The sequence below is a fragment of the Oncorhynchus keta genome, chromosome 4 (genome assembly GCF_023373465.1).
Source record: "Oncorhynchus keta strain PuntledgeMale-10-30-2019 chromosome 4, Oket_V2, whole genome shotgun sequence".
NCBI lineage: Eukaryota > Metazoa > Chordata > Actinopteri > Salmoniformes > Salmonidae > Oncorhynchus > Oncorhynchus keta.
In genome coordinates this window covers 33,394,994-33,420,498 of record NC_068424.1, presented here as the reverse complement: position 1 = coordinate 33,420,498, position 25,505 = coordinate 33,394,994, and the positions used below count along the sequence as shown (strand labels likewise).

Below are 25,505 nucleotides of genomic sequence, written 5' to 3'. Positions count from 1 at the left end.
AGTTCCCTATGGTGGTGATGGAGTTATGGTATGGGCAGGCATAAGCTATGGACAACGAACACAATTGCATTTTATCGATGGCAATTTGAATGCACAGAAATACCGTGATGAGGAGATCCTGAGGACCATTGTGCCATTAATCTGCCGCCATCACCTCTCAGCATGATAATGCACGGCCCTATGTCACAAGGATCTGTACACAATTCCTGGAAGCAGAAAATGTCAGTTCTTCAACGGCCTGCATACTTACCCAATGAGCATGACTAGGATGCTCTGGATCGACGTATACGACAGTGCTCCACTTCTGCCTATATCCAGCAACTTCGCACAGCCATTGAAGAGGAGTGGGACAACATTTCACAGGCCAATCAAAACAGCCAGATCAACTCTATGTGAAGGAGACGTGGGGGCATTGCAAGATGCAAATGGTGGTCACACCAGATACTGACTGGTTCTGATCCACGCCCCTACCTTGTTTTTAAAAGGTATCTATGACCAGATGCATATCTGTATTCCCAGTCATGTGAAATCCATAAATTAGGGACTAATCCACTGATTTCCTTATATGAACTGGATCTCAGTCAAATCTGCGTTTATATTTTTGTTCAGTGTATATTTTAAAAGCTGATGGAGGAATAGATGCGCATGAAGAGCAGACAGAGAGAAGCAGGTGAGTGAGGAATGATTACAGGACTGATAACAGCTGCCACACGTGATATACACATGAGTGAAGTGGATATTAATGGCCCTGCGCATACAAGAGACTAGTGGCTATTGCTTGAATTCAACTAAATTTATAAACATGCACCAGCAGGATCTTTAGATCAGTAGGGATGGAAAAATATGGCAGTATCATATGAAACAGTACTACGGTATAAAACAATATATTGGTGTCAAAAGTATCATGACGTTTTGGTACCGTGATCGAATCCCCCGAGCTGACAAGGTAAAAATGTTGTTCTGTCCCTGAACAAGGCAGTTAACCCACTGTTCCTAGGCCATCATTGAAAATAAGAATGTGTTCTTAACTGATTGTGCATAAAGGAATTATTATTATTATTTTTTAAATACACCATGCAACACTAATCGTACCCCTCCAATAGAATTCCAGACAATCTATGCCAAGGTGCACTGAAGTGGTTCTGGCCCAACGCGCTGTTAAGTGGTCCCTTTTTTTTGGGCAGTTACCTGTACAGCATACGGATAGTGTTCTTGCAGGCCTATAAACTGCAACCATGTCTTACTTGAACATCTGGCGCATTATCAGATTCCACAGTACTACATAAAAAACGTAAGTCTAAAGTATGGAATAAGCTACAAACAACATTTGCATAAATTATACATTGTCCATAGCAGAATTGCCGCCATTGACTCAATGCAAGGCACCAAAGAGGCATCGGAGAGAGGGGCTTTGACTTATTGGTCAGTGTGTGACCCAAATGGCACCCTATTCCCTATATAGTGCACTACTTTTGACCAGAGTCTCTTAGTTGTGCATTATATAACAGGGATCAACATTAACGCTTGTCCTCTTGTCCAGGTACAAGTTTAAATAAATAGTCGGACAAGAATATATATATATATATATATATAAAAAAATCTTTAAAAACATAACAATCTAACAATTATTAGATCAGAGAAGCCAATAATTCGATCAGAGATGCAAACATTGAAATAATATTCAAATCTATTTTTCATTGTACATAAATAATCATGTTTGACAAATATAATGAAGGATAATTAACATCTAAATGGTCACAAGACCAGAGAGTGAAGGACAGTGCTTGTTGCGCACCACACATCACCCACCTTGAATCTGAGCGGAGGCAGTCCGCATTTAGAAAATTATTGTTTAAAAATAGTTTAAAATCATTGTTTAAAAACTAGACAGTTTATGAAGCACGTCTTTCTTCAGAAAGTATTCACAACCCTCGACTTTTTCCACATTTAGTTGTGATACAGCCTGAATATAAAATGTTTGTCACTTGCCGACACACATTAACCCAAAGTGGATTTTTTAAAATATATATATATTTTTACATTATTACAAATAAAAAGCTGAAATGTCTTGAGTCAATAAGTATTCAACCCGTTTGTTATGGCAAGACGTAATAATTTCAGGAGTAACAATTTGCTCAACAACTTACATAATACATTGAATGGACTCACTGTGTGCAATAATAGCTTTTAACCTGGGATAGGCCCTGAATTTCCGCCAGATTGACGTTCCCAAAGTAAACTACCTGTTATTCAGGCCCAGAAGCCAGGATATGCTTATAATTGGTAGCATTGGATAGAAAACACTTTGAAGTTTCTAAAACTGTTAAAATAATGTCTGAGACTAACAGAACTGATATGGCAGGCGAAAATCCGAAGAAAATCCAAGCAGATAGGCGTCCCGCTATCCCTAATGAACATTACCCAGTCACTACAAAAGATACAGGGGACCTTCCTAAGATAACCACTCAACGATTTCATCACGAGACCAATGGTGACTTTAAAACAGTATAATGCCTGTGATAGGAGAAAACTGAGGGTGGATCAACATTGTAGTTACTCCACAACACTAAGCTAGAGCGTGAAAAGGAGGAAGCCTATACATAATACAATTTTTCCAAAATACACAAACCGCACAAATAAAATATAAAACATTCATTACCTTCATTCATGTCCCATAATCACTATTGGGTCTTTTTTTCGATTAAATCGGTCCATATATAGCCTAGATATCGATCTATGAAGACTGCGTGATAAACGGGAAGAAAATAGCGTTTCATAACGTAACGTCATTTTTTTAAATTCAAAAAGTCGACGATAAACTTTCACAAAACACTTCGAAATACTTTTGTAATGCAACTTTAGGTATTAGTACACGTTAATAAGCGATAAAATTCATCAGGAGGCGATGTCAATTCTATCGGTGTCCGTCTTGAAAAAATGTCTGGAGAGAGCTCGACCAAAACATCCGGTTGGAGACCGGAGGGAATCGGTTCCCTTGATTCGGTATGACCAAGAATCAAAGCTGAATCAAATGACAAGACTCTAGACAACGTGTGGAATCTGTAGGCACTGCAACCTCGGCCTCATTTAATTCGGTTCACTTTGAACAATTCCTTGAAGTCGCGCATGGATATTTATTTCCATTTTCAGTGATCAGATTTTCCTGCACTTTTCGATGAAACGCACATTCTGTTATAGTCACAGCCGTGATTTAACCAGTTTTAGAAACGTCTGAGTGTTTTCTATCCACACATACTAATCATATGCATATACTATATTCCTGGCCTGAGTAGCAGGGCGCTGAAATGTTGCGCGATTTTTAACAGAATGTTCGAAAAAGTAGAGGGTCGACTTAACAGGTTAATATGCCATTGAAACTAGCATTTTTCCCATGCCATATTAGTTTTCAAATCAAATTTTGATTGAATATTGTCCAGCAGCCAAAGGCATAATCCTTGTCATATCAGTAAACAACACTAATTGATGCATCTTTAGGTCTCTCCTCTTAATTTCTAACAGATATTTTCATCTCTGTCACATGAAACCACTCATGCGGGCGGTGCACTTTTGATAAGTGCGTTTCCGCTAATTGCATGTTGGAACATTCGCCAAGCTTACAGACATGTGTGTATTGTTGAGCTTATAATATGAATAAAAAAACTTTAGAAACATTTGAAGCTCAATGGTCTGATCTGTTGCATCAGCATCATTGATATTTTTCACATAAACTCAGCAGAAAAAAGAAACGGTCCTTATTCAGGACCATGTCTTTCAAAGAATTCGTAAAAATCCAAATAACTTCATAGATCTTCATTGTAAAGGGTTTAACCTGTTAGTCCTATAGGGGCAGTATTTCATTTTTGGATAAAAAATACGTGCCCGTTTTAAGCGCAATATTTTGTCACGAAAAGATGCTCGACTATGCTTGGAATTGATAGTTTTGGAAAGAAGACACTCTTACGTTTCCAGAACTGCAAAGATTTTCACTGTGAGTGCCCTAGAACAAATGCTTCAGGCAAAACCAAGATGTTTGACCGACCAGGAAATGAACAGGATTTCTGAGGCTACGTTTTCCATGATCGCCTTATATGGCTGTGAATGCGACAGGAATGAATGGACACTTTCTCTTGTTTCACCAAGGTGTCTGCAGCATTGTGACGTATTTGTAGGCATATCATTGGAAGATTGACCATAAGAGACTACAATTGCCAAGTGTCCCGCACGGTGTCTGCGTGGAAATTGGTGCACAAAAGTCAGCTACCAGTATTTTTCAATCCGAATCAGAGAAGAATGCAGGCTTCCAGGGACGGCATTTCAATGAAGAGATATATGACAAAACACCTTGAGGATTGATTCAAACAACGTTTTCCATGTTTCAGTCGATATTTTGGAGTTAATTCGGAAAAAGTTTGACGTGTAGGTGACTGAATTTTCGGTTAGTTTCGGTAGCCAAATGCATAGTAACAAAACGGAACGTTGTGTCCTACACAAGAATCTTTCAGGAAAAACTGGACATCTGCTATGTAACTGAGAGTCTCCTCATTGAAACATCTGAAGTTCTTCAAAGGTAAATTATTTTATTTGATCCCTTTGCTGGTTTTTGTGAATATGTTGCGTGCTAAATGCTAACGCTAAATGCTAAGCTAGCTATCACCACTCTTACACAAATTATTGATTTTCTCTGGTTCTAAAGCATATTTTGAAAATCTGAGATGACAGGATTGTTAAGAAAAGGATAAGCTTGAGAGTAGGCATATTTATTTAATTTCATTTGCGATTTTTAGAAATCGCTAACGTTGCGTTATGGTAATGAGCTTGAGGCTGTAGTAACGCGACCGCATGCGGGATGGGGCGGACTATGAGGTTAAAAACCATTTCCCATGCTTGTTCAATGAACCATAAACAATTACTGAACATGCACCTGTGGAACTGTAGTTAAGACACTAACAGCTTACAGACGGTAGGCAATTAAGGTCACAGTTATGAAAACTTAGGACACTAAAGAAGCCTTTCTACTGACTCTGAAAAACACCAAAAGAAAGATGCCCAGGGACCCTGCTCATCTGCGTGAACGTGCCTTAGGCATGCTGCAAGTAGGCATGAAGACTGCAGATGTGGCCAGGGCAATGTATTGCAATGCCTGTACTGTGAGGTCCTCACCAGACATCGCCGGCAACAACGTCGCCTATGGGCACAAACCCACCGTCGCTGGACCAGGCAGGACTGGCAAAAAGTGCTCTTCACTGACGAGTCGCGGTTGTGTCTCACCAGGGGTGATGGTCAGATTCGCATTTATCGTCAAAGCAATGAGCGTTACACCGAGGCCTGTACTCTGGAGCGGAATTGTTTGAGGTGGAGGGTCCGTCATGGTCTGGGGCGGTGTGTCACAGCATCATCGGACTGAGCTTGTTGTCATTGCAGGCAAACTCAACTCTGTGCATTTCAGGAAAGACATCCTCCTCCCTCATGTCGTACCCTACCCGCAGGGTCATCATGACATGATCCTCCAGCATGAGCAGTATGGCATTGTCGTTCTGTGAGTGATTTCCTGCAAGACAGGAATGTCAGTGGTCTGCCATGGCCAGCGAAGAGCCCGGATCTCAATCCCATTGAGCACATCTGGGACCTGTTGGATCAGAGGGTGAGGGCTAGGGCCATTCCCCCCCAGAAATGTCCGGGAACTTGCAGGTGCCTTGGTGGAAGAGTGGGGTGACATCTCACAGCAAGAACTGGCAAATCTGGTGCAGTCCATGAGGAGGAGATGCACTGCAGTACTTAAAGCAGCTGGTGGCCACATCAGATACTGACAGTTACTTTTGATTTTGACTCCCCCTTTGTCCAGGGACACATTATTCCATTTCTGTTTGTCACATGTCTGTGGAACTTGTTCAGTTTAGGTCTCAGTTGTTGAATTTGGTTATGTTCATACAAATACTTACACATGTTAAGTTTGCTTAAAATAAACACAGTTGACAGTGAGAGGATGTTTCTTTATTTGCTGAGTTTATGTGCAGTGGTTGTATGAATTTCAGATCTGTCGTCCCAGAGTCCGTTTTGAACCGTAGACATATTTTTGGGGGTCCCCTCCAGGAAAGCCTTCAAGGGGAAGTGTTTTATTTTGAGACGAGTTTGAATATAAGAATCAAATAGTGTAACCTACATTTTTCTGTTGTTTCTCTATGGTAAAAAAGCTAGTAACGCATTTTATTTTGTAAAGTGGTTTCTTGCGTCATACAATGATGTAAAAATTGTGTTACAGACCACAAATTATTTTGGGGGACAAGCAACTTCAGCTTTTGTACAAGTTAGAAATACAAATATTAAAAAGTCCTACTTGTCCAAAGGACAACTGGCTAAAATGTAAAGTCCTGTATAGGGAATATAGAGGGAAGAGGGTGCCATTTAGGATGCAGCCAGTGAGTGAAGGAGACCCATTCTGTTCCTACCTCTGTGTCTGCGAGCTGAGAGACCTCCTCCTCCTCTGGGGCTTCCTGTTGCGCTGCCTGCTCCTCCTGCTTTTCTCCACCTCCATAGCTTGGTGAGTAATCATCCGCCTACAACAACAAGTAGAGAGATCCAGAGTCAATATTCAAAATAGGCTAAGTGTCATAGATGTATTGTACATTCTACCATCCCATTATGGCTCATATTTACTATCAATGCTAGCAGGATATTAACACTGGCCTGAGATTACAGCCTGTGTGGGTTTAGCCTAACTTTATCCCCATGGAAATGCGAAAGGAATAACGCTTGAACCAAAAATACTGCCGCGTTTCCTTTTAATGAAAATATTAACAGCGAGCATAAAAGGAGAAAACATTGAACTGTTATGGGGGGGTTAGAAAGGGGGAGCCTCTTGAATTAACATAACAGTGGGAGAAGGCTTTGTTACCAATTCCTGACGGCATTTGAAATTCTATGAGATGTAAATGTTTGACATGATATACAGAAATGTGGGGGGATAGAAACGACCTCTGGATCAGTGATGGTGAAAATATCATCACGCTAGCTACTGCTTTAATGGCCCACTCTAGAAGTTCACGACTCAATGCCAGGAGGAACATCCCACACAGGAAGCTGACTACAGTTTCACGGTGCCGAAACCCAGGATTCCAGTTATATGATAATTCCGTTAATTTTTAAAAAGTGTTGGCTCTCCAACGTGTACTTGATATACCATGTGGTCACAACTCACGTAATTACACTCATTTCAAAACATACTTCCAGTGAGAAGCCACTAGGTGATTCATGACTGTCAAATGAGGTCAGTGTGTAGGTCGCAGGACAGTGTTTGGTGTTCTGCACCATTAACCTGCCAACCCAAAACATAATATTGCAGACAAATACCTGTTGCAGCAGAAGGATAGACGGACAGACTGTCCCGAGGGAACAGAAAGGAATTAATCCTTTTAAAAAAAACTGTTCCACATGTTACCTCTGAATACCACCGCAAACAGAAGTATTTAAGCCCGGGCAGTTGAGTGACGTTGTAAACATAGTTATTACACACAAACGTGCTCTGCGTACTCACTGGGGTTTTTCAAAGTAAGTATGAAGTAGAACCGTGCAACCCTACTTAGAATATCAAAGGTTTTATCTTCAGTGTGTAAAAAAAAGAAAAGGAAAGTGAATGCTTCTTTTGTCAGGCATCACACCTTAGGAAATAGGACTATAACAGACGTCACATGGATCTAGTCTTATCTTTTCCCCTCTTCACTCGTCTTAGGGGCTTGGGAAATAACGAGAGGAAATCGCATCAATCATTTCATCACACTTCAGGACTGTAATGTTGTCCTTAGGAAGGTCAATAAATCTTTCCATCAAACGTGCGACTTTATCAGAGTCGAGCACCCGATATAAAAGCACCCCCGCGTTAAACTCGGCCGATTGGCAGCGCGTCTTCCTCGCACAAAGTGGCCTTAGCCAGACAAATATACAGGGCTCAATGGCACCAGGTGTACCAGCCGACAGACCCCAGAGCATTACCTACCTACTGCCAAACAAGATGTCAACACCAACTTTGTCAACAAAAGGAGAAATCAACTGGCAGAGAGTGATAATGAATCCCCCCCCCACACACCTTTAACCCATATCCAACGCACATCCCCTTTAGCGTCCCCTGAATATATTTGATACGTGCCCCCTAAAACCTGAGACGGGGAAATCAATTTAAGGTATCGTTTCAAGATGCAATGGAGTAAAATAGAAAGAGGGGAGACGAGGACTCACTTGAAATTCATCGTCTAGAGGCTCATTGATTTGAATGTCTAACACTCCGTCGCCCCCAGCCTGTTCTCCTGAGTATTCCATTTGGCCGTCTGGTATCTCCATGTCATTGGGCAGGCTGTACTCGCCCATGTACTCTCCCCCCTCCTGCTGGTAGCCCCCCTCTACATCTCCTTTTTCTGGGTAGTCTATGGGGTTCACCTGCTGGTCAAATTCGCATAGAGTAGCATTGAGGCTAACGCCCTGGCCACTGAAAGGCAAAAAAACATAATTATAAACAAAGGACACTGTAGCTCAAAAATTGGCACATCAAGTGTCTAAAGACTAAGTATGGAAACGCAAATAGCATGATCAGACAACGTGGATACAATTTACTTACATGTTTAGATCTTCTTCATCGCTTTGTAGAAGGTCATCGTTCAATTCCTCATCTGACACTTCTGAGGGATCCTAAAAGAACAAGAAAAACAAGCCAGAAACGGATCAGTATGTTTTAGCTCATGTTGTTTATTCCTTGCAAGCCCAGGCTTTAAAATGGCAAGGTCGACTATAACACAACTCCCCGAATATCAACAAAAAGTTACATTATGATTGAATGTGTAGGCCTACGCATGTTCAAATCGGATTGCTAATCTAACAGATTAAGTAAATATTTGAATCAATAAAATAGTGAGTTTAAATAAACAAGGGGGGTCTCCTCCAGTCCAAAAGTATGCTTTATTCCCAAGTGGTAAAGGCAATCTGGGCAGGTTAAGGTACTTTATTTTGCCCACTGTACTTCCTCCTGGTTCACATCAATAAACGCCCCTGTGTTGGAGCCCCCTTTCAAAAGACTACTGCAAAATCCCACGTCACTGAAGTCTATGGGATCTAGGCTATTTCACCAATCCTACAGCTGGTAGGCTACATTAATAACGGCATGCATAATAGGTTAGCATGGCAGAGGAATCTATGAATCACAAACAGAAGCCAGGGAGAGTTCTTTGTCTTACCTTTTTGGCTGTCAGCCAATCCTCCTCCAGCAAATCATTCTCAAGATCACTTTAAGAGAAGAGATCAACCAAGTTAGCCAGATAAAAGGAGCTACGCTGACTCGGTTTACAAAGCGAGGTATTGGTCTACTCTCCACGGATGTCTACAGCTCGTCGAGACAAGATTATTTAATGAAGCTTAAATTATCATTATCATGAGCAAGGCCGGGCAATAGGCTACATTCTTACACGGCATGTTTACGATAAGCAGATGCCTATGTCCTACAATATTTACACTAGGCCTGACTCTGCAAGGCCCGTATAGTAGAAATGTTGTTCTCATAGGCTGCAGTCACTGTATCTTTCCTGGGTCATGTTCAGTTGGTCCCAAAAAGGAGAAAGCACTTCAAAATGTACCACCTCAAATACTCTCTTACCAGGTTCTCTCATAAAAACCTACATCATATTCAGATCATAAGCTCATTATAGTCATATTGTTTCTTAGTGTTGTGAATATTGTTTAGTCTAAATTACAACAGTACCCTTTGTATATAATCGCCAAGCTCCATTCATTGAACACACGTTGTGACAAAGTCTCTGCCTAAAATCTATTTTCGGCCTATATTTTGTGCATGAGTTATTGAGTTATGGGCTTCACAGTTACTGTACTAGTATAGCCTAATGTCAGAGGACACGCCCAAAACTGAGTGCAGTAAAGTGAAAAAGCATGCAATCTTGCAAAAAGGTTTAAAACGGTCATGTTACACCAAGCCCTTGATCATGACTCTCAGTTCCATTAAACATAAGAGTCATTGGAGGAAGGCGACTTCTGCATGGGGAAGTGTTGTCTAGAGCCCCGACGCTAGTTCTGAATATTAACACCCATCACTTGTTGATCGGTATTGGAAGCATAAGGACCTTATCTTTCATATCTGTTGGAAATCGTTTTTTTTTTTTTAAAGTTAAATTGACACACTTTTATAGGGTTAGTGTTCCCACACGGCCATATCTCCATCTTACAAAGCTTGTTTACGGAAAACAGAAGGAAGACAGGAGGCGACCACCTGTGCTAATTAGCTATCTAGGGGCATGGCCTGAGGCCGTCGGCCTATTTTAAAAACATTTGCGGACGTCTAGTAAGGGACCGTATATTTGGAATATGGAGATCCTCATCAATCATACGGGAAATGCCATCGGCGTCCCTTATGTAGGTTAGTGTTCCCACACGGCCATATCTCCATCTTACAAAGCTTGTTTACGGAAAACAGAAGGAAGACAGGAGGCGACCACCTGTGCTAATTAGCTATCTAGCATGTTCCGAACACCTGTGGGTAAGAGTAATTCGGGAAGTGTAGAAGTGTATTTTCGTCAGATGGAGGCACCCATAGCTGTATGGATCTGTGCAAAACTGCTACAGTAAGTGTATATTTCATTTTATTTAAGTATTATTTCTCGCTGATGAAAGGGCAGTAACGCAAGCAATGATTATTAATAGTTGAGAATGTCGCAGGAATGGATGGCTGCCGTTTTACGGGCTACTAACCAAGTGTGCTATTAACTTGTTTTGTACATATCGTTGCTGCTACCATCTTGTATGACCGAAAATAACTTCTGAACATCAGAACAGTGATTACTCACCTCGAACTGGACAAAGATTTTTTATTTAACGAGTCCAAAGCGAAGGAAATACTGCTTTCCTCGGGAACAGGCCCAAATCTCTGTGATTTGTGAGAAGAAAAGACGTAGAAAAAGAGAGCGGAGGTTGGGCTGCCTTCTAAGAATTTGTAGGCGAGTGAGTAAACCCCCACTACCATCCTTTATATTGGCCAACATGCAATCATTGGAGAAAAAAAATGGATGATAAACGATCAAGACGATCCTACCAATTTCACAGAGTCGTGGCTGAACGACAACACGGATAACAGAGCTGGCGGGATTTTCCAACCATCGGCAGGACAGAGAAGCTACGTCTTGTAAGATTGTGTATTTGTCAATAACAGCTGGTGCGCAATGTCTAATATTAAAGTCTCAAGGTAATGCTCGCCTGAGGTAGAGTATCTTATGTAAGCTGTAGACCACACTATCTACCAAGAGAGTTCAAATCTATATTATTCCAAGCCGTCTATTTACCACCACAAACCTGTCATATGTGCAACCAGAGGGAGAAAAGAAAAACTCTAGACCACCTTTACTCCACATACAGATGCAGATACAAAGCTCTCCCTTGCCCTCCATTTGGAAAATCTGACAATAATTATATCCTCCTGATTCCTGCTTACAAGCAAAAACTAAAACAGGAAGTGCCAGTGACTCGCTCAATACGAAAGTGGTCAGATAGTGCAGCATCCGCGTCACAGGACTCTTTTGCTAGCACAGACTTGAATACGCAGCTACTGCCAGCTAGCCTACTTTAGCAGTACTGTATCATTTTAATCATTTTAGTCAATAAGATTCTTGCTACGTAAGCTTAACTTTCTGAACATTCGAGACGTGTAGTCCACTTGTCATTCCAATCTCCTTGCATTAGCGTAGCCTTTTCTGTAGCCTGTCAACTATGTGTCTGTCTATCCCTGTTCTCTCCTCTCTGCACAGACCATACAAACGCTCCACACCGCGTGGCCGCGACCACCCTACTCTGGTGGTCCCAGCGCGTACGACCCACGTGGAGTTCCAGGTCTCCGGTAGCCTCTGGAACTGCCGATCTGCGGCCAACAAGGCAGAGTTCATCTCAGCCTATGCCTCCCTCCAGTCCCTTGACTTCTTGGCACTGACGGAAACATGGATCACCACAGATAACACTGCTACTCCTACTGCTCTCTCCTCGTCCGCCCACGTGTTCTCGCACACCCCGAGAGCTTCTGGTCAGCGGGGTGGTGGCACCGGGATCCTCATCTCTCCCAAGTGGTCTTTCTCTCTTTCTCCCCTTACCCATCTGTCTATCGCCTCCTTTGAATTCCATGCTGTCACAGTTACCAGCCCTTTCAAGCTTAACATCCTTATCATTTATCGCCCTCCAGGTTCCCTCGGAGAGTTCATCAATGAGCTTGATGCCTTGATAAGCTCCTTTCCTGAGGACGGCTCACCTCTCACAGTTCTGGGCGACTTTAACCTCCCCACGTCTACCTTTGACTCATTCCTCTCTGCCTCCTTCTTTCCACTCCTCTCCTCTTTTGACCTCACCCTCTCACCTTCCCCCCTACTCACAAGGCAGGCAATACGCTTGACCTCATCTTTACTAGATGCTGTTCTTCCACTAACCTCATTGCAACTCCCCTCCAAGTCTCCGACCACTACCTTGTATCCTTTTCCCTCTCGCTCTCATTCAACAACACTGCCCCTACTCGGATGGTATCGCGCCGTCCCAACCTTCGCTCTCTCTCCCCCGCTACTCTCTCCTCTTCCATCCTATCATCTCTTCCCTCTGCTCAAACTTTCTCCAACCTATCTCCTGATTCTGCCTCCTCAACCCTCCTCTCCTCCCTTACTGCATCCTTTGACTCTCTATGTCCCCTATCCTCCAGGCCGGCTCGGTCCTCCCCTCCCGCTCCGTGGCTCGACGACTCATTGCGAGCTCACAGAACAGGGCTCCGGGCAGCCGAGCGGAAATGGAGGAAAACTCGCCTCCCTGCGGACCTGGCATCCTTTCACTCCCTCCTCTCTACATTTTCCTCCTCTGTCTCTGCTGCTAAAGCCACTTTCTACCATTCTAAATTCCAAGCATCTGCCTCTAACCCTAGGAAGCTCTTTGCCACCTTCTCCTCCCTCCTGAATCCCCCCTCCTCCCTCTCTGCAGATGACTTCGTCAATCATTTTGAAAAGAAGGTCGACGACATCCGATCCTCGTTTGCTAAGTCAAACGACACCGCTGGTTCTGCTCACACTGCCCCACCCTATGCTCTGACCTCTTTCTCCCCTCTCTCTCCAGATGAAATCTCGCGTCTTGTGACGGCCGGCCGCCCAACAACCTGCCCGCTTGACCCTATCCCCTCCTCTCTTCTCCAGACCATTTCCGGAGACCTTCTCCCTTACCTCACCTCGCTCATCAACTCATCCCTGACCGCTGGCTAAGTCCCTCCCGTCTTCAAGAGAGCGAGAGTTGCACCCCTTCTGAAAAAACCTACACTCGATCCCTCCGATGTCAACAACTACAGACCAGTATCCCTTCTCTCTTTTCTCTCCAAAACTCTTGAGCGTGCCGTCCTTGGCCAGCTCTACCGCTATCTCTCTCAGAATGACCTTCTTGATCCAAATCAGTCAGGTTTCAAGACTAGTCATTCAACTGAGACTGCTCTTCTCTGTATCACGGAGGCGCTCCGCACTGCTAAAGCTAACTCTCTCTCCTCTGCTCTCATCCTTCTAGACCTATCGGCTGCCTTCGATACTGTGAACCATCAGATCCTCCTCTCCACCCTCTCCGAGTTGGGCATCTCCGGCGCGGCCCACGCTTGGATTGCGTCCTACCTGACAGGTCGCTCCTACCAGGTGGCGTGGCGAGAATCTGTCTCCTCACCACGCGCTCTCACCACTGGTGTCCCCCAGGGCTCTGTTCTAGGCCCTCTCTTATTCTCGCTATACACCAAGTCACTTGGCTCTGTCATAACCTCACATGGTCTCTCCTATCATTGCTATGCAGACGACACACAATTAATCTTCTCCTTTCCTCCTTCTGATGACCAGGTGGCGAATCGCATCTCTGCATGTCTGGCAGACATATCAGTGTGGATGACGGATCACCACCTCAAGCTGAACCTCAGCAAGACGGAGCTCCTCTTCCTCCCGGGAAGGACTGCCCGTTCCATGATCTCGCCATCACGGTTGACAACTCCACTGTGTCCTCCTCCCAGAGCGCTAAGAACCTTGGCGTGATCCTGGACAACACCCTGACGTTCTCAACTAACATCAAGGCGGTGTCCCGTTCCTGTAGGTTCATGCTCTACAACATCCGCAGAGTACGACCCTGCCTCACACAGGAAGCGGCGCAGGTCCTAATCCAGGCACTTGTCATCTCCCGTCTTGATTACTGCAACTCGCTGTTGGCTGGGCTCCCTGCCTGTGCCATTAAACCCCTACAACTCATCCAGAACGCCGCAGCCCGTCTGGTGTTCAACCTTCCCAAGTTCTCGCACGTCACCCCGCTCCTCCGCTCTCTCCACTGGCTTCCAGTTGAAGCTCGCATCCGCTACAAGACCATGGTGCTTGCCTACGGAGCTGTGAGGGGAACGGCACCTCAGTACCTCCAGGCTCTGATCAGGCCCTACACCCAAACAAGGGCACTGCGTTCATCCACCTCTGGCCTGCTCGCCTCCCTACCACTGAGGAAGTACAGTTCCCGCTCAGCCCAGTCAAAACTGTTCGCTGCTCTGGCCCCCCAATGGTGGAACAAACTCCCTCACGACGCCAGGACAGCGGAGTCAATCACCACCTTCCGGAGACACCTGAAACCCCACCTCTTCAAGGAATACCTAGGATAGGGTAAGTAAGGGTAAGTAATCCTTCTCACCCCCCCCCCCCCCCAAAAAAAAGATTTAGATGTAAGTGGCTGTTCCACTGGATGCCATAAGGTGTATGCACCAATTTTGTAAGTCGCTCTGGATAAGAGCGTCTGCTAAATGACTTAAATGTAAATGTAAATGTAATAGGTTCCAGGATTCATCCAATGGCATTGAGGAGTATACCACCACAATAATCGGCTTCATCAATAAGTGCATTGACAACGTCATCCCCACAGTGACCGTGTGTACATATCCCAACCAGAAGCCATGGATTAGAGGCAACATCCGCATCGAGCTAAAAGCTAGAGCAGCCGCTTTCAAGGAGTGGGACACTAATCAGGACGCCTATGAGAAATCCAGCCATGCCCTCAGACGAACCATCAAACAGGCAAAGCGTCAATAAGATTGAATCCTACTACACCGGCTCTGACGATCGTCAGACGTGGCAGTGCTTGAAAACTATTACGGACTACAAAGGTAAACCCAGTTGCGAGCTGCCCAGTGACGCGAGCCTACCAGATGAGCTAAATGCCTTTATGCACACTTCGAGGCAAGCAACACTGAAACATGCATGAGAGCACCAGCTGTTCCGGACGGCTGTATGATAACACTCTCTGCAGCCGATGTGAGCGAGACCTTCAAACAGGTCAACAGTCACAAAGTAGCAGGGCCAGATGGTTCTTCCTGCTTTAGTTTACCAGGACGTGTAGTCAAAGCATGCGTGGACCAACTGGCAAGTGTCTTCACTGCCATTTTCAACGACTCCATGGCCGAGTTTATAACACCTACATGTTTCAAGCAGACTACCATAGTCTGTGCACAAGGAAGCAAAGGTAACCTGCCTAAATGATTACCGCCCCGTAGCACCCACATCGGTAGCCATGAAGTGCTTTGAAAGGCTGGTCAAGGCTCACAATGGCATCATCGCAGATACCCTAGACCCACTCCAAATTACATACCACCCCAACAGATGACGCAATCTCAATCGCACTCCACACTGCCCTTCCCCACCTGGACAAAAGGAAAACCTACGTGAGAATGCTGCTCATTGACTACAGCTCAACACCATAGGTGCCCACAAAGCTCATCACCAAGCTATGGAACATGGAACTAAACACCTCCCTCCGCAACTGGATCCTGGACTTCCAGACAGGCCACCACCAGGTGGTAAGGGTAGGCAACAACACGTCTGCAACACTGATCCGCAACACTGGGGCCCCTCTGGGGTGCGTGCTTAGTCCCCTCCTGTACTCCCTTTTCACCCACAACTGCATGGCCAAACACAACTCAAACACCATCATTAAGTTTGCTGACAACAGTGTTAGGCCTGATTACCAACAACGAAGAGACAGCCTATAGGGAGGTCAGTGTGATGCCAGGACAACAACCTGTCCCTCAATGTGAACAAGACAAAGGAGCTGATCGTGGACTACAGAAAAAGGGGGGCCGAGCAGGATCCCATTGACATTAACGGGGCTGTAGTGGAGGGGGTCGAGAGTTTCAAGTTCCTTGGTGTCCACATCACCGATGAACTATCATGGTCCAGACACATCAAGACAGTCATGAACAACAGGGCTTTTCAGTCTCCCTCAGGAGATGGAAAAGATTTGGCATGGATCCCCTGATCATCCATAAGTTCTACAGCTGCACCATCGAGAGCATCCTGACCGGTTGCATCATTGCCTAGTATGGCAACTGCTCAGCAACTGACCTTAAAACGCTACAGAGGGTAGTGCCTACGGCCCAGTACATCACTGGGGCCAAGCTTACTGCCATCCAGGACCTATATACTAGGCGGTGTCAGAGGAAAGCCCCAAAAATTGTGCAAGACTCCAGTCACCCAAGTCTTAAGACTGTTCTCTCTGCTACCACACAGCAGGCGGTACCGGAGCGCCAAGTCTAGGACCAAAAGGCTCCTTGACAGCTTCTTCTCCCAAGCCATAAGACTGCTTTACAACTAATTAAATGGCCACCCGAGACTATTTACATTGACCGCCCCCCCGATCTGTTTTTACATTGCTGCTACTCACTGTTTATTATCTATGCATAGTCACTTTACCCCTACTTACATGTACAAATTACCTCGACTAAACTGTACCCCCGCATATTGACTCGGTACCGGTATATAGCCTTGTTATTTTGTGTTACTTTAGATTATTTGGTCAATATTTTCTTAACTCTTTCTTGAACTGCATTGTTGGTTAAGGGCTTGTAAAGTAAGCATTTCACCTGTTGTATTCAGAGCATGTGACAAATAAAGTTTGATTTGATGTTTCTTAAACGTTAAAACACAGTGTCGGGATCGTAGTTCCCATGAGACAGTCATGGGCGAAGTGAATGGCTGAGAACCGTAAGGAGGAGGCAGAATGCCGCCTAGAGTTTGAGAGCTACAGTATGTTACAACAAGCAGCTGAGATACCTGTCTAAATCATCTTCGCCTCTCCTCCTGCGTGATCTCTCTGCACCTGGCTTGTCATAATCTTCAAAGTCATCATCTGAAAACAAAAATACAAGGCTCTGTTAACTTGTTTGATGGCAGGGTCTACAACCCCAGTCCTTGAGGGCCATAAACATTGCACATATTTGCTTTCCAACTGGCAAATGATGATGATGGTGGGAAACCAGATGTGAAATCTCGGGCCAATCAATTAGAGAAACGAAATACCGCAACCCCTGCTGTTTCAATGAATGGTAAACTAGCTATATCATTGTTTAGTGATTTTAATGATATTTAGTCTGTTTTAGATAGTTCAAAGCAATGAAAATGTAGCAACAATCTAACGTTAGCTAACTAACGTAGAATTGGCTAACGGTAGCTAACTGTGGCCTTTCCCACTCGGTTGTTGGCTAAAATTATCAGCACACTAGATAACACGGTAACATGCACAGTTAAACTTTGGAACTAAATACAACACCGAATGAACTTCTATCATGATGCCTATAGTGTTTATGGATTAATTATCGTAGCTAGCTACATTTTAGGCCCATCTCGTCTGGCTAGCAAACCAAACGTGTTAGCTAGAAAGCCAAAACTCTACCGAAATAATTGTAGTAACCATACCTCCGGGGCTGTCCGCCATCACGCAAGCCGGTTTCCTCAGTGTAGGCGAAATTCTATATAATTGAAGAATACATTGAAATGTTTACTCCTTCGTGTTTAAATCAAGCTAACGTTGTTTACCACAATCGGCAGAGAATCTGAACATAACCATTACAGAGTGAATATGTTCTGATGCATTCTGGGATAGAATCATGTCCTTCCTAAGCCCTGATCCGAAGAAAGTTTATTTTGCCTACTACATATCCATTTAATATTTGTGTGTAGGATAAACCGATCCTAGATCGTTTGGTTAACCTATGCAGTTCATGAGACCCAATAAGTATGCACGATATCTAATTACATTAATACATAATGAATGAAACTGTAAAAGTATACATATTTTCTTAACTAGAGTAGGAGATACTGAAACATGAAATATAGCCTACAATACACTACCTATACAATATCAGTAATTTGGGTAACGTGTGGTAACTAACCCCCCTAACAACAATGTCCAATTACTGACACAAAAAAGAAAAGTTTGGAGAAAAAAAATGGTATGTGGATGATGGTAATGCTTAGGCAAACAAACTATGAATTGAAATTAGTGGCTACAGTTTACACTTTTTTAACTTTTTAACAAAATGGCATTGCACATCTCACTATTAATATTCTCACTATGATGAGATTTTGTTGTAAAGTCCCTCTTCTAATTTCCGCACCAAATCATGTCCAAATCATCCTAAAGTAGAAAAAAAAATACTGTGTAACTCAATTAAGTTACTTGTAGAGGATTTGGACATGATTTGGAAAATGCTAATTTAGAATTCATTGATTTGCATTGGATTGCTGGGGGGACAAGTTTCCCAATGGGGGGCAATTTCCCCCAACACACCCACCTTAAATGTTACTGCTTTATAACAATTGTTATCTCTAAACAACTGTATTATATATCTTCAGGCTCCCCTAATATACAGTTGAAATCGGAAGTTTACACTTAGGTTGGAGTCATTAAAACTCGTTTTTAAACCACTCCACAAATGTCTTGTTAACAAACTATAGTTATGGCAAGTCGGTCAGGACATCTACTTTATGCATGACACAAGTATTTTTCCAACAATTGTTTACAGACAGATTATTTAATGTATAATTCACTGTATCACAATTCCAGTGGGTCGGAAGTTTACATACACTAAGTTGACTGTGCCTTTAAACAGCTTGGAAAATTCCAGAAAATTATGTCATGGTTTTAGAAGCTTCTGATAGGCTAATTGACATCCTCTGAGTCAATTGGAGGTGTGGATGTATTTCAAGGCCTACCTTCAAACTCAGTGCCTCTTTGCTTGACATCATGGGAAAATCAAAAGAAATCCAAGACCTCAGAAAAAACATTGTAGACTTCCACAAGTCTGGTTCATCCTTGGGAGCAATTTCCAAACGCCTGAAGGTACCATGTTCATCTGTACAAACAATAGTATGCAAGTATAAACACCATGGGACCATGCAGCCGTCATACCGCTCAGGAAGGAGATGCGTTCTGCCACCTAGAGATGAACGTACTTTGCTGCAAAAAGTGCAAATCACTCCCAGAACAACAGCAAAGGGCCTTGTGAAGATGCTGGAGGAAACAGGTACAAAAATATCTATATCCACAGTAAAACAAGTCCTATGTCGACATAACCTGAATGGCCGCTCAGCAAGGAAGAAGCCACTGCTCCAAAACTGCCATAAAAAAGCCAGACTACGGTTTGCAACTGCACATGGGGACAAAGATTGTACATTTTGGAGAAATGTCCTCTGGTCTGATGAAACAAAATAGAACTGTTTGGCCATAATGACCATTGTTATGTTAGGAGGAAACAGGGGGAGGCTTGCAAGTCGAAGAACACCATCCCAACTGTGAAGCACGGGGGTGGCAGCATCATGTTGTGGGGTGCTTTGCTGCAGGATGGATTGGTGAGCTTCACAAAATTGATGGCATCATGAGGAAGGACAATTATGTGGATATATTGATGCAACATCTCAAGACATCAGTCAGGAAGTTAAAGCTTGGTCGCATATGGGTCTTCCAAATGGACAATGACCCCAAGCATACTTCCAAAATTGTGGCAAAATAACTTACGGACAACAAAGTTAAGGTATTGGAATGGCCATCACAAAACCCTGACCTCAATCCTATATGAAATGTGTGGGCAGAACTGAAAAAGCATGTGCGAGCAAGGAGGCCTTACAAACCTGACTCGGTTACACCAGCTATGTCAGGAGGAATGGGCCAAAATTCACCCAACTTATTGTGGGAAGCTTGTGGAAGGCTACCTGAAATGTTTGACCCAAGTTTAACAATTGAAAGGCAATGCTCCCAAATACTAATTGAGTGCATGTAAACTTCTGACCCACTGGGAATGTGATGAAAGAAATAAAAGCTGAAATAAATCATTCTCTGTACTATTATTCTGAAATTTCACATTCTTAAAATAAAGGTGGTGATTCTAACTGACCTAAGACAGGAAATTTTTACTAGGATTAAATGTCAGGAATTGTGAAGGACTGAGTTTAAATGTATTTGGCTAAGGTATATGTAAACTTCTGACTTCAATTGTATATACAATGTTTATAGATCTAACTTAATTATATTAGGTATATAACTTTTTCTAAATTATAAAATATTAGATCAATTTACCTCAGAAGGGGGGAGGGACAGTTACTATGGGGGGCTGTTTTCCCCACCTTACTTTACTAACCCAATTACCCATTCTTCAAAAATATTGTTTTTCTAGCAAAGATATGGCACCTTTCAGTTTTCCAACATACATATTGAATATGTATTTTTCAATGCTATAAGGTGTCACTATTGCTTGGTTGCATTATTGTGACGGATTAATATGCTTTCTCGTCAAAATCATGTAGTAGCACCATCGCTCTTGTCTTATTTTCTGTATCAAGCTTCGTGTTGTGCTGCGTTGAAGCATCACATCAATTTAATTTGTGGTCTGACTGCATAGAGACTTCCTCTGGGATTGTGATTTGGATAGGAAACAGACCATGTTTATCAGTCTCACTGGCAGCTATAGGAATTAAGAGAGGGGACATGTCACAGAAATGATTTGAGGATAATGGGTTTTGTCACAATGATGCTGGAGTGGAATTGTGAATAAAACATGAAGTATCCTTGAAACAAAGAACCCAGTCCCTTGGGAATAACTTGAGGCTATCAATCACTCTCAGATCCAAATAATTTAGTACAGTAACTGACTGGTGTAAACATGACCAATGTAAATAGATTGTATTTTACTTGATGTCTCTAAACACATGCAATTTACATTGAGGTCTAGTCATTATGCAATTCCAGAAATGGAGTTAATCTTATTGTAGTGATTCAAGTCTATCCTTAGATTTAAAAAAAAAACAATTTTGGACCAAAGCCTTGTTCAGTTAACGTTACAAAGGTTTCCATTCTAAATTCTGGGGTCTATTAAGCTCTGAAGAAGGAATCCAAGTAGTTGTCTGTCTGACTCTTCAGCCAGACTTTGTAGCTGGGTCGTTTCACCAATTTAGTGCCTTTTGAGAAGTGTAACTTGGTCCATTTTAGGGGGTATTTCACCTAGTTAGTCATAAAGAGCACATGTTCATCTTAATAAAAAACAAGTTTTCCCTTCTCAAGAGGTTAAGTAAAAACATGACTATAGTAAGTGCCTATTAAGTGCCAAATAATGCAACAGGGTTGACTTATCAAGGTTGACCGCAACAGGGTCCACAATTTCCTCTTAAATCAGCCATAAATCCCCTTGTGACAGGGGGAATGGACGTTTGTTGTGTGCAACAGGGAGTGGCAATTGAATGCAAGCTTCACAATTTGTTTCACTGTTAAACATTTCTAGCCCATCTATCTATGGGTAAGAAGGTTGACATGTTATGCTTGTCCCACTCGCTATTCCACCACAAGCACCAGAAAATTGCCAAAATGAATCAAATCAGATCACTTGCCTTTATTAGACTGTGATTTGACTATTAATGTTCAATGTTTCTTTTGAAAAATATATTTAAAAAGGAATCATTTCACCATTTTCAATCAAGAGTTCAGTTCACCTAACAGGGTTGACATTAACAAAATTACTAGGGCTTTACAATGATGGTGAAAACTTACAGAAAATCTGGGTTAAGTTGGTTAAAATGTTCCTTGAATTGACAGAGGGTGCACTGAGGGACATGTCAAAATAATACATTTTGGCACTTTAGCAAAACGTTTTTCAAATTAAAAACATTAATAAATATGAAAAGCATATTTATTGAATTATACACGTGGTCTTTATTAAAGGGCACTTCATTTAATATATCATGTTTTTAAAATGCAATGTTGGTGCACAATTTCTACTTAAAATATCAAAGAGATGCAAAAGTCACTATTTTCGTGGAATGACCCAGCTACTGCTAAAGTCTAACCCCCAAATTCCTCTAGGGCTGACAAACGTCAACAAAGACCCCTAGAGACACCAAAGAGAGGTGAGCAGTGAAGTGAAGCCTCATTGTATTGGCTTATTATGGGGTCCCGCAGTGAGGAAGAGGCCATTTTGTAACACCACAAGGTCAATATCTGAAAGCCAGAGCGATGGAGGGGATCAGCCGTGAGATTTTTAATTTGAGAAGGCGTAAAGGGACTTTCCTGGTGAAAGACAGTCTGTGAATTATAATGGACTGTGGGGATTGGGAGGATAAGATGTTGAGCTGGTGAATGTTTTCCTGCTTTCGTGTGGAGTGGTGTATTGATAAAGCATACAGCCTTTTCCCTATTTCTCCATGACTGTCAATGGCCTCCCTTAGCATGGCATGCCATTTATTTTGGTGTTTGGCAGGTAGGCTTACCTTCTGACACACATTTTTTAAAACTATATCTCACCAATAGTGGCTGTAAATAAAGACAAGCCTTTATGCATGCAAGTACAAAAGGAAATCCTCAAGCAGTGAATAATTAAACCCTTGGGGCTTGTCAAGGATACTCAAAATGTGTGTCCAATGTCCAGTGTACAATGAACACAGAACAACATTAGCTATCAGTACTAACATGTAACCAATTATGGTAAAGGCACAACTGTAAAAACATGAATTGTAGATGAGATGAGATATGTTTAAGAAAATAAGACAATTATCTTGCACAACATACATTTTACACGAAAAACAACCATGTCATCTTAACTAATAAGTACTTTAATCATGATCAACGTTATTGCTGTGCATATTAATATTCATAATGGAGATACCATCTTAAGAAATATTAACAACTGAACACATCTGCTTTTAAGATGCTGCGTGATGTTTTACTCCCCTAACTAAATGCTGAGAGGTTGTATACACTCATCCCTCGATCCTGATTGTCTTTCCTAAGAATTTTGGGTTATTTCCAATAGCAAGTGCCGAAGGGAGCTGTCACATTCTATTACGGCGCCCTGAATGATTCTGTGCCCTTTTCCAAATCCAGCGGTTTTCCATAACAATGCGAGGGTGCAAAGCCAAAGGCGACAATAATTTATCATTTTCAGTTAACGGAGAAAAGTTCTTCCCACAACAAATCTGTCAATTTGCCTTGTGTAGATTCACTTGACAAAGCCTCAACCTCGTCTTCTTTGTTTTTGTGTGTAAGCCATTTGTATGTGCAAATAATGAATAATTATTACAACAATGCAAACTATCCCGAGAAAGCCCTATAGCATTGCAACGAAACACGTAGAGTACCAGTCAAAAGTTTGGACACACCTATTCATTCAAGGGTTTTTCTTTATTTGGACTTTCTACTTTGTAGAATAATAGTTAAGACATCAACACTATGAAATAATACATATAGAATCATGTAGTAACCAAAAAAAGTGTAAACAAATCAAAATATATTTTATATTTGAGATTCAAAGGCAGAAGTGACTCTGGGTCTTCCTTTCCTGTGGCGGTCCTTATGAGTGCCAGTTTCATCATAGCGCCTGATGGTTTTTGCGACCTCACTTGAAGAAACATTCAAAGTTCTTGAAATGTTCCGTATTGACTGACTTTCATGTCTTAAATTAATGATGTACTGTCATTTCTCTTTGCTTATTTGAGCTGTTCTTGCCATAATATGGACTTGGTCTTTTACCAAATATGGCTATCTTCTGTATACTACCCCTACCTTGTCACAACACAATTGATTGGCTCAAACCCATTAAGAAGGAAAGACATTCCACAAATTAACTTTCAACAAGGCACACCTGTTAATTGAAATGCATTCCAGGTGACTACCTCCTGAAGCTAGTTGAGAGAATGCCAAGAGTGTGCAAAGCTGTCATCAAGGCAAAGAGTCTCTATGAAGAATCTCAAATATAAAATATATTTTGATTTGTTTAACACTTTCTTGGTTACTACATAATTCCATATGTGTTATTTCATAGTTTTGACATCTTCACTATTATTCTACAATGTAGGAAATACTAAAAATAAAGAAAAACCCTTCAATGAGTAGGTGTGTCCAAACATTTGACTGGTACTGTACATGAAATGATCTATATAACAGAGCATTCTACTTGTGCATGTTGTGATATTATCAGAAACACTTCGGAGTGTGAAATAACACACACGTAAGACCTTTAAAATCCAAAGGATATAGCATCCAGCCTATACTCTGCCTACTCTGATCCCCTGAAAATGACAATCAACTTGTAATGTAGGCCTACGTGTGACAGGATATAAACCTTAGTTTTGGTCCTTGTTTCCCAGGGAACCATGAGTAGTGGTGAACATGTAAAAATGTATAAAAGCACCCAAAAGATGGTAGCTAAATGAAGATGTCTTACTCAGGTCATTTACCATTGGGAGGGGATTGGTGGGGGGGGGCACCAATGTAATAGCAGCTGGATCTGGTCTGCTTAATTCATTTTTATTGTTCAAGTAAAAATGAAGTGGGATGTCTAGCTTCCTCTCCTTCTCTGTCACCCCCTTCTGTCTCTGGCACCCCTTAAAGTTATGGCACTGCAATAATGGCACTGCAATAATCTATTTTGTTTTCAGTTTGTTTCATGTGATTGGAGTATCAGATGGGGGGGTCCAAGCACAATGAATCTGACCTCCCTTGTCATTGTTTTTGGTCAATTGTGAACTCGGTAACAGCTTCTAAAGTCTGTGAAAACACCATAGTATTGTAGGAAGCGAGTGAGCCATCCAGTGGAAGTAACAGAGACCTAAGAAGACATTTGTCTTTTGCTATGAACCTGTTTCAAACAAGCAAACCTAAGCATTTATACTTAATAAATAAACATTGTTGTTTACCTTACAGAAAAAACACACCAACTTCACATGTGATCACATGTGATCTTATATGAAGAGAATGTGATACATGTGTGGCAACATGTAAAAGTAACACGTGATAACATGAAAGTACGCAGGTGAAAACATCATCTCATTGTGAAATAAATGTGGTGACAAGGGAATGCAAGATCTCTGTGATACCGTTCAATTACACATTTGAGCACATGTGAAAACATGATCTCAATCTGAAATAAATGTGACAGCGTGGGGATGAAAAATTTCAACAGTTTTTCACACGTGAAAAAGGAATTCCACACGGGAGTTCGATTTTCACGTGTTGGTCTTTCAGCAAAAACATGTTATTCTCTTTATCTATCTATTTATTTATCTATCCTATGTATCTATCCAGTAATAACTTTATTTTAACAGCTTTATTATTTAATTAAGAAATTGATGTATGGTTGAAGTAAGGGATAAACACTTGGGATAAAATAAAGTAGTTTAATTTATTTT

At 42.2% G+C, this 25,505-nt stretch overlaps 1 protein-coding gene across 3 annotated transcripts in view; it reads right to left on the bottom strand.

Annotated features, from left to right (window-relative positions):
* The window catches only part of LOC118374067 (RNA-binding protein 33-like), a 53,335-nt gene extending 35,385 nt beyond the window's left edge, over positions 1-17,950 (bottom strand). For 2 of the 3 annotated variants that reach the window (XM_052506288.1, XM_052506299.1), the window contains exons 1-6: positions 17,751-17,950; positions 17,109-17,184; positions 9,219-9,267; positions 8,606-8,676; positions 8,230-8,476; positions 6,447-6,554 (exon numbers count right to left, since the gene is read on the bottom strand). In XM_052506288.1, the coding sequence (XP_052362248.1) occupies positions 6,447-6,554; positions 8,230-8,476; positions 8,606-8,676; positions 9,219-9,267; positions 17,109-17,184; positions 17,751-17,769 (570 nt within the window). In that variant the 5' untranslated portion in view covers positions 17,770-17,950. Of the gene's footprint in view, positions 1-6,446; positions 6,555-8,229; positions 8,477-8,605; positions 8,677-9,218; positions 9,268-17,108; positions 17,185-17,750 lie in introns of those variants that run through there. The other variant, XM_035760438.2, reaches the window with a different exon arrangement.
* Between the last annotated feature and the right edge of the window lie 7,555 nt (positions 17,951-25,505).